General features: G+C 36.3%; 1 protein-coding gene across 2 annotated transcripts in view; it reads left to right on the plus strand.

The window, feature by feature from the left end:
* The first annotated feature begins 373 nt into the window (after positions 1-373).
* LOC106882433 (uncharacterized) overlaps positions 374-10,049 on the plus strand; it is a 200,540-nt gene continuing 190,864 nt past the window's right edge. The window contains exon 1 of one of the 2 annotated variants that reach the window (XM_052973727.1): positions 374-667. In XM_052973727.1, coding sequence (XP_052829687.1) covers positions 586-667 — 82 coding nt within the window. In that variant the 5' untranslated portion in view covers positions 374-585. The remainder of the gene's footprint in view (positions 668-10,049) is intronic. The other variant, XM_052973728.1, reaches the window with a different exon arrangement.

Here is a 10,049-nt window from a genome sequence, read left to right on the forward strand (position 1 = left end):
GATAGGTAGGTAGGTAGATAGATAGATAGATAGAGGGGTAGGCAGTTAGACAAATAGATAGATAGAAAAGGAAATAGAGAGAGAGATAAACTGATAAAAAAAGATATGACGACTCAATCGATAGGTAGATAGATGGAGAGAGGAAGAGAGAGAGAGGGGGGAAAGAAAACGAAAGCAACAAGCAATCATTGAGAGGAATAGTTTGAGTTGACAATAATAACCACACACACACATGCATAATATGGGTGGGGTGGAAGAATAGGGCTGAAAAGAGAGAAACAGAAAATGTAAAAGATGTGTAGGAGGTGGATAGTGAAAAAGTAAAGAAATAAAGCAATTAATACGGAGGGGGAGAGTGGTAAGAATTAGAAATAGAAGTAGAAGGAGGAGGAGGAGAAGAAGAAGGTGAAAGAGGTGTGTATATGTATACAAAAGGAAAGGCGAGACGGCAATATATGACAACGACAATCAAAAAGTAAAAAAACAGTAAGAAAGAAAGAAAGCGAAAGGTGAAGTGAAAGAGGAAAAAGAAAAAGAAAAAAAGATTGGCAGTTAAGCAAGAATTTCATTCAATGGTCAGCAGCAATGGAGAGAAGAAACAACCGGAGGTCTGTGCTTGGAGAAAGGAGGAGTTTCGTAATGGACAGTAAATCTGTGGATAAAGAAGGTAGGGATATGTAGATATATATATTTATGTGTATATTTATTTATTTACTTACCTATATCTATCTATCTATCTATCGTATGTTGGCTATCCCTGATAGAAGGATGTTTTTGTTGTTGTTGTTTAAAGGGTTTATTAGGGGGTAAGAAAAAGAAAAAAACAGGGAGAAGTTTCTTTTTCTTTCTTTCTATCTCTGTATATTGCGCGTGTATGTATGTATATATATATTTGTATATATAAATGTATGAAATGAAGTATGTATAATTTTCAAGAGCGAATTAAAACGAGAATTTATATGCGCACATCTCTGATACAATGTTTCTAATTGTCCGCATGTACACAGACAGTATATATACGTGCATGTAATGTGTGTTTAGCATGCATACTTTTGTCTGCATGTATAGCATTTTCAAATACGTACAAAAATAATTTGAGTTGCTCTGTACATATTTTCATTATCTATCTATCTATCTATCTATCTATATATTTATCTATCTATATATCTATCTATCTATCTATCTATCATCTATGTGTTTATAAACATACACACGTTCCTCTTCAGATTTTATCACACTTTCATCCCAACAACACCGTTTCTCCTTAAAACGGCATATAAGCCCTAATTAATATCGTTTATAATTAGGAAGCATCACACCATTTCACCTGTAGTTGTTATTTTTAGTCAAAAATGAACTGAGTTTCTCTTTTAGCCCCAACTATGCTTTGATAAAACGGACCCCTTACTAGAAAGCGTTTTAGTCTTAGCCATCCCGTCTTTGTTTTTCAGATAGAACTTCATAGTCCTTCCTACATGCCCAAGAATTACCATTTCCACATCTCAGCCTTTTTTTATATATATTTTTTTTAAAGAATGATTGTAAGGTGTGATTTAAGGAAATTTTGTCGACATTCATAACCGGTTTTGCGATTACGTAGAGACAAAGTAAATACAAAACAATGCTGGTTGTGTTATATACTCCAATCATACACCGCTGTTTTATTATAATTCCCTTCACATCTAGGATGTTTTATAGAAATATTAAATTTTTCTCCCCACTTGTACATAATTTTATCGATACCGGAAGAGTGTAATGCAATGTAAACCCCGGCGGAATTTGAACTCAGAACGTCAAGGGCCGTAACTAAATGCTACAGGCATTTAGTCCGACGCTGAAACCATTCTTTAAATCTACCACCTGTTCAAATTGTATTTATATTCTGGTGTTACTGATGTTACGAATGATTTTGATGATGTTGTTGTTATTACTGTTGTTTGTGTATATTACGGAATCTGCAATTATTATTCCTGGGTTGGGTGGGATGGGTTGCCGAAAACTAGGCGTTTAGAAACCCGGTCTAAATGTATTATACAACATTCCACTACTTTCTTTTCTTCGTTATTTTTCATGTCTCTGGTGTTTCATTTAGTGACTTCGAAGTTTCGGTTTGCTCACCTTGCTGAGACTACATACGCACACTATATATATATATATATATATATATATATATATATATATATATATATATATATATATATATATAATGCGTGTGCGTGCCAAGTTGTTAGAACGTCGGGCAAAATGCTTCGTGGTAGCTTCCGACCCTCTACACCTTGAGTCCAAGTCTCACCGATGTTATCTTTGCCTTTTCATCCTTTTGAGTTCGATGAATGAAAAAGTACCCATACCAACCAAGGCTCTGGATTGCTGGATTGGATGCCCTGCTATGGCCTACTTGGTTGGTCAACTTAACCCGTCACTTGGTTTAACAGTACTACCTGGCCACCTTAAGTGCTTTTAGCGGAGTCCACTCTTGGTGCAGCCATTCGGGCCAAGCTTCCGGTTTGAGGATACCTTCTTCCTTCCTCCTCCTCATCCTTCAATCCCGGACATACCCTTACTCTTTACAATAAAAAATTCACCCTGTTTCAACGTAAGAAACTAATATAACAAGTGGACTAAACGAAAAATTCCCTGCCTGCGAGAGATCACATCGCTTTCTTTAATAAAGAACGTATTCTATATTGTAGTCCTGCATATGGGACAGTCCGTAGAATCTGGTTGATTAAGATTGACCTGGGACTAAGCAAATACTCGAATGCTAGAAATATAGAAATAGTGACTGAATCTGCCTCAAATTACACCCATTTTAACAAAGGAAAAGCTACATAGTCATTCACAGCCTTTGGTTACGGCAGCAAAGCTTATGTCTAATCGGCTTGGTTGGTCATGGTTGATTTGGGGTGTAAACAACGGCTGTAGCAACTAATATCATACTTGTGGAAATGCCGGTGACAGTTGCTGGCCGACGCAAGTTAGTGCGCCGGACGAACAGTTTTTGTTACATTCATCTCGTTATTCTATTCTTTATTCAACTTCTCGCCGGGTGTAGTAGTAGAAATAGATCTAACCGACGTGTCATCAAAAGATTTGAGTTTTGCTCAATCAAAATAAATATATTACGTTGAAGATTGTTTAGGTCCAGGTCAGTCTTAGCTGAGTAAACCTTGTAATTAAAAGCATTCCAGCCGTGAGCTTCTAGCCTTTTTGTAATATGTTGTCCATCCATAACTCCATTTATAAGACATTAGGGTGTGATTTGATGACGATTTGTCTGCTTTTTCTTCTAGCTTGTCGTCGGAGTGAGCTTGTTATGTATCAATGTTAGACAATATTTGTTGTCAGCAGTTGGGATATGCAACAATTGAGAGTAATTTATCAACAAACCGAAACTGCGAACCATTTTCGATTTTCGATAGTTAATATTTACTTCTCTTCACCTACATCGGGCACCGATTGCTTTAATAACCTGAGTCTACTACTTCTTTTTTGTGTGTGTTTCTCTTTTAAGAAATAACGGTTACTGATTATAAAGTAGTAGATTCTGTGGGTGCAAGCTCATCGTTAACCGAACCTACCTGGCTATAATATATTTTCATTTACGTCTATATTGATCTTGGGACACGTACGAATATAAAATAAAGTGCCAGTCGAGTACTTGGTAGCTTCAATATTTCTTTAAAAGCATCTTAGACGTGAATGGAATTATATCTAATACAAACAGAAACAGCGCACTGATCAGGTGTAGATATAATGCAGACGACACGGGAGAAAATACGGTAAATGAACTTAACGAACTCGCATAAGCAATTTACGTTAGTATCTTCGATCGATTGTTCATTGTTTTGCGTTCAAATCTTGCTGAGCTTTCCGTTTCTCCCTGTTCTGTAAAATAAGAATAAGTTATTTGATTGTAGATCAGTTATGCTCGAAGAGATCTGCTATAAAATGTTCCATACGTGACCATCACGTCTTTTTTTTTTTTTTAAATCAATCACGCAGTCATCTTGATTCAGTATATTCCCACCCACCCCATCCTTTTACTTTAGTCCGTTTGATAAGAATCAGTTGACGGTGGGACGATCGTATCTATTTACCATTCGAATGAGTGATGCTCCGAAAAAAAAAAAAAGAAAAAAAAAGTCTGCCATATGTTGAAACCAGAATGATAAAAATTAAAAGAAACTGCGCTCCTGCTCTGTTTTTTTCTTCTTTTTTCTTTTTGTCAGCCTTATGGCTATAATAAAGAAATGATTACTTATCAGGACTGAGTACATACATTTTCCGGAGGGATATGCTGCCCTTCAGTAAATTCGTTGAAAGGTGGTAGAATGTGGATTGAATAAGGATGGCCCAAGTGAACGGTCTACTCCAAATTGGCACCTGTAGACTTAGGAATAAGGAGGAGAGAGACGCACTGGCTATGGTACTCCGATAGATAGCGTGACTCAGTATCTGTGAGGTTCCTTGGTTATCCCCTGGGTGACGTTTTCTCTCCACCTACTGGGGATTTTGTTAAGTTTTTTTTTAAAATTATTGTTTTATTGGTTACGTTTCTATGTAGGTCCAAACCCTCTCTTGTCTTTGTGTGGAGATTTCACAGCTCTTGTGACCATTAAAGAAACTTACGTATATGTTTATTTATTGCTATGGATAACCCTTTACGTTCTAAGTTCAGATCCCGCCTAGATAGACCGGAATCGATTCAGATCTACAATAGATATTTTGGACTTGTCCCAAAATGTGAGAAATTGTTGTTTTTGTTGTTGCTATAGGTAGCGTGTTGGCAGAAATATCAGGTGTGTCGGACAAAATATTTCACAGTATTTTATTTTATTATCATTATTTCACTCCCTCTCTTTCTACATTTCCGAATTAAGATCCTAACCGGATTATCTTTGTCTCAATTTTCTTGAAGTCAGGAATGCGAGGTACAAGTTATATAGTGATGACAAATTGACTCTTCCCTACCTTAGAAATTGATGGCCATGCGCCAATGTAAACCGTTTTCGTTTGTTATTGATGTTATTGTTAAATGCTATTGTTTTTGTATTTGAATTTTCTGTTTTACATTTCATTGTTTTTATGGATATTAAAATCAATATATGCCTTATCAGAAATCAATATTAACATTATTGTTATTATTATTATTGTTGTTGATATTGTCGTTGCATGTTTATTGTTGATGATTGTATTTATGATGATGCTGGCTACACATAACAACCAGTCTTGTGTATTTTTGTTTTTATTATTTTTGTTCCTGTAATTTTTATATATTACGTTTATTTTTGCATCCTTTTTTTCTTTCTCGCATGTTTTGTTATCTGTTTTGCTGCTGACGATGTTTTAAAATGTTTATATGATGATGTTTTAACGGTGAATTTAATATATCTGTTTACATTATAATATAATCTATATCAGCATCTTTTAACTTGGGAGAAGGGAAAAATTGGAGAAATTTCTCCACAGGAGAAAGAAGGAATACATTTCAAGATGCCAAATGGGGAAAGCATTCATTGGTTGGAATAGAATCCTTTGTCATTATTTTACACCGTTTTTACGAGATTTACTTTCCTTAATGTCAATTTCGAGGATGTTTAATATTAATATTTTAGTCTGTTAATGGTATTCGCAACCCATAAGACATATGTCACTCTTAAACTTGATACTTTGTTAAAAATTGGTCATGTTAGGTAGGATTCCTCGATTGAGTTGCAATTAACAGATTCTGCTACTTCTCTGCACTGCATAGAAAGCGCCACATAAAAAGCACCCAGTACACTCTGTAGAATGTTTGGTGTTAGGAAGGGCATCCAGGAGTAGGAGTCATACCAAAGCAGACAATGAAACCTGGTGTAGCTATCCAGCTTACCAGCTCCCATGAAACCGTCCAACCCATGTCATCGTAGAAGATATGCATTAAATGATTATATGTATCAAAAGGATGTGTTATAATACTATTCTACAGCCATACCAACAATCCAACATACCTCCATCATCAGCTGCCCCTTGAATATCATTATGGTTTCAACACCTGAGCAGTACCATTCAATTCAGCATGTATGTATATATATTTGAAAGAATGAGTAGAGATGGCTTTCTTTTTTTCTGTATGTATACTTGTAAGAAAAAACTTTTTGCTATTTAAGCAACTAGTAAAACGTACATTTTTCAGTTTCAAAACACCTACTTAAAGCTTGAAACTCATATCAAAGCAACTCATTGTAAACATTATTATTGACATTAAAATAAAAACTATCCCCTCAAAAAAGCCATCTCTGCTCATTCTTTTAAATATATATAACACTGTACCAAGAAGTTTCACTTTATTATTTTACTCTATCGCAGTCGTGCTGGGCTAGCCATGTCATCAGTATGATTGCTGAAAAAACACCCAAAATCCCCATGTACTGTCAGCTTGAGAGTGGGCACAGGAATATTGGTTGACCATGGCTCAAATATAAGGACAAGCTACAGAGTAACCTCTTAGAGATGAAGATAACTCACAACACCTTTGAGCGAACAGCCTTGGAATGAACAAAATGGAGATCGTTGTGTCAAAATGGTATAAAACACTTTGTTGCAACCAGCATTAACAGGCTTCGGGGTGTAAGGCAAAAGAGAGAAGCGGCTGCAAATATACCACCTGCATTGACCTGTAATCCTCGTACTTGCAACATCTGTGGCCTTCTTTGCAAATCGTTGGCAGGACTTAAATGTCACATTCGACATAAGCATTATGACTGACAAAAAAAAGAGTACATTGCTGGAGCCTCATACGTTGAAACTGACAGGAAAGTCCATCATATACATAATGTGAGGTGTCTCTTCCTCCTTTGAAGTTTTAATTTTTGAAGGTAAAACTCCATTGTGTATTATATTAATAACAGTACACTGGAACCAATCAATTGACAATGCTTATATATGTCACATTGAATGGTTGAATGGTTTTTAAGTTTACTTTGTTATCACAAAGTCCAGGGTTCAATCTCAATGTGTGGAACCTTGTGCAATGTCTTTTATTGTAACCATGGGTTGCCTAAAACACGTGTAAAACTGTGGGAAATGTGTGGAAGCATGTCTGATGTGTTATACCTGTAATTTAAAGGCCCTTGTCACAGTGCCACACCAATTCTATCCAAGAATTACATTAAAGGTACACATCTTATAGGTACAGGTATGGCTTTGTGGTAACCACATGGTTCCAGATTATTTGGATTTGTGGATTTCATAGATGGATACTGAAAGAAGTCCATTGTGTATGTGTGTGTGTGTGTGTGTGTGTGTGTACATATATAGATGTCATCATCATCATTTAATGTCTGCTTTCTATGCTGGCATGGGTTGGACGGTTTGACTGAGAACTTTAGCATTTAAACTGGCCATATTTGGCCAAAATGTTCTATCTGTTTTATGTTCACACTGACCAGATCCTGCCACTAACACCTACCCTACAATGGCATTTTAAAACTTAAAACAATCACATTATCTAGATCTTGAAGCTACAAGATAATACATGGTTAATTCAAAACAATGTGAATAAATAAGTGTTGCATTCGACAGATTAATCTGAATCCTAAAGACTTAAATACTTGATAGATAGTTGACTGTACATGGATTTTCATGGAGTTCTAAGCATCAGTTAAGTGTTATGCTGTCTCATATGAAATAGCAGAACTTACGTTTTTTGGTTATGTTATAACTCAGTCCACTGTTTATTAAAAAATAGAATTTGTGTTACTTTGTATGAAATATATCTGGCAACCACTGTAAAGTGGTTGGCATTTGGAAGGGCACCCAGCCGTAAAAACAATGCCAGAAGTGACCTCGCCTGCACTTGTGCCACATAAAAAAGCATTCTGTCCATTGTACTGGGTGGTTGGTGTTAGGAAGAGCATCCAGCTGTAAAAACCATGCCAAAATAAACACAGACGTCTGGTGCAGGTTCCTGTCTGGCCAGCTCCTGTCAAACCATCCGACCCATACTAGCATGGAAGGGGGACATTAAAAGCTGATGATGACAATGATGATGATGAACTCTGGTTTGCTTTTATTTCTTCTACCAACTTTCAAGTCCAAATATATTAAGACATGTATGTATAAGAGTGTTCTCTGATTGGCAGTTAACCAAAGAAGCTGTTGAAGTGCTTCTCTATAAATCCTGTAGAGCTAGTTTGAGGTGCTAATTTATTTATTTATTTTTTTTGCATTGACACGAAGAATGTAATTTTAACTGTCAAACAATATGTGACTGACCTGACTTATGATTGTTGGGTGTCATTTAAAACTTTGAAACCTTTATTCAATATTTCTTTCAACACATGTTCATGTACAATTAGACAAGGATGGCTGCACAAAAATTTTTAGGTTTGTTTTTTTTTGTAATCATGGTTACCACATATGCTCATATACATACATGTATATATATGTGCGTGTGTATACATGTATGCGTGTGTGTATGTGTGTATGTATATATATATATATATACATATATATATATATATATATATATATGTGTATGTGTATATGTGCGTGTGTATATATGTATAGGTGTATGAGTATATATTTATAAGATTTATTTATGGTGTATACCATTACACCATAAATAACCTACTACATGATTTGGGCAAGTGTCTTCTGCTATATCATGGGGCTGGCCGATGCCTTGTGAGTGGATTTGGTAGACACAAACTGAAAAAAGTCCATGTGTTTGTGTTCGTACCTACCACCATTTGGCAACCAGTGTTGGTTTGTTTATGTCTCCATAACTTAGTGGTTTGGGAAAAAGAGACCTGTACAGTAAGTACCAGGCTTGGGGGGGGGGGCGTAAAAAAAAGTACTGAAGTTTATTTGTTCAGCAAAATCCTTCAAGGTGGTGTTACTGCATGACAGTAAAAAGTAGGATATTTATAAATATATATATATATACATATATATATATATATATATATATATACACACACACATATACATGATTTGATCAGTAAGTGTCCAGACTGTTGCTACAGTAATGAAGCTCAAGCACGCAGAGTGAAGCTGTTTGGCACAGATTGACCTTGAACTCTGCTGTGCATGTGCACTAAGTTTTAACCTTCTTGCTCACTTCTGCTGTTTACAGCAGTGTTTGGAAGGAAGGTGTCTATCATGTGATCATTGCATTGACAATGACAGAGAAAGTTGAGCAGAGAATCTGCATCTAATTTTTCCCAAAATCTTGGCGATACCTGCTCAGAGGACTACTCAATGTTTTCAAGAAGTTTTCATTGTTCTCGACACAATCAAGGAGATCTTGTGCAACTGAAACCCGATTGTCTTTTTGGTCAGCTGAAAGCAATTTTGACACAAACTTGGCAGACATGCGTCTCATACCCAAATCTTCAGTGACAATGGACTCAACTGAACCATAAGTAGTCTGCACATCCTCTGATAACTCACGGATGGTGATTCAACGATTTCCTCTCACAGCTGCATGCACAGCTGCAATGTTTTTTCTCAGTTCTGCTGGTTGCGGTTCTCCTAGAATGTTTGTCAGAATCGACATTTTTCAGCCATCTTGGAAACGTGAGCCTCATGAGTGGATTTGGTAGACAAAAACTGAAAGAAGGCCATTATATATACACATACACACATATGTGTGTGTGTCTCTGTTTGTTCCCCCCCCCCTACCAACGCTTGACAACCAATGTTGATGTGTTTAAGTCCCCATAACTTAGCAGTTCAGCAAAAGAGACTGATAGAATAAGTACCAGGCTTACAAAGAATAAGTCCTGGAGGTTGATTTCTTTGACTAAAAACCCTTTAAAGCAGTGCTCCAGCATAGCCACAGTTAAATGATTGAAACAAGTAAAAGAATATATAGGAGCAGTTGTGTGGTAAGTAACTTGCTACCAGCTACATGGTTCCAGGTTCAGTCCCACTGTATGGCACCATGGGCAAATGTCTACTATAGCATCGGGTTGACCAAAGCCTTATGAGTGGATTTTGGTAGACAGAAACTGAAAGAAGCCCGTTGTGTGTGTATATTATATATATATATATATATATAT

This window comes from Octopus bimaculoides, chromosome 16 (genome assembly GCF_001194135.2).
Source record: "Octopus bimaculoides isolate UCB-OBI-ISO-001 chromosome 16, ASM119413v2, whole genome shotgun sequence".
Taxonomy (NCBI): Eukaryota; Metazoa; Mollusca; class Cephalopoda; order Octopoda; family Octopodidae; genus Octopus; species Octopus bimaculoides.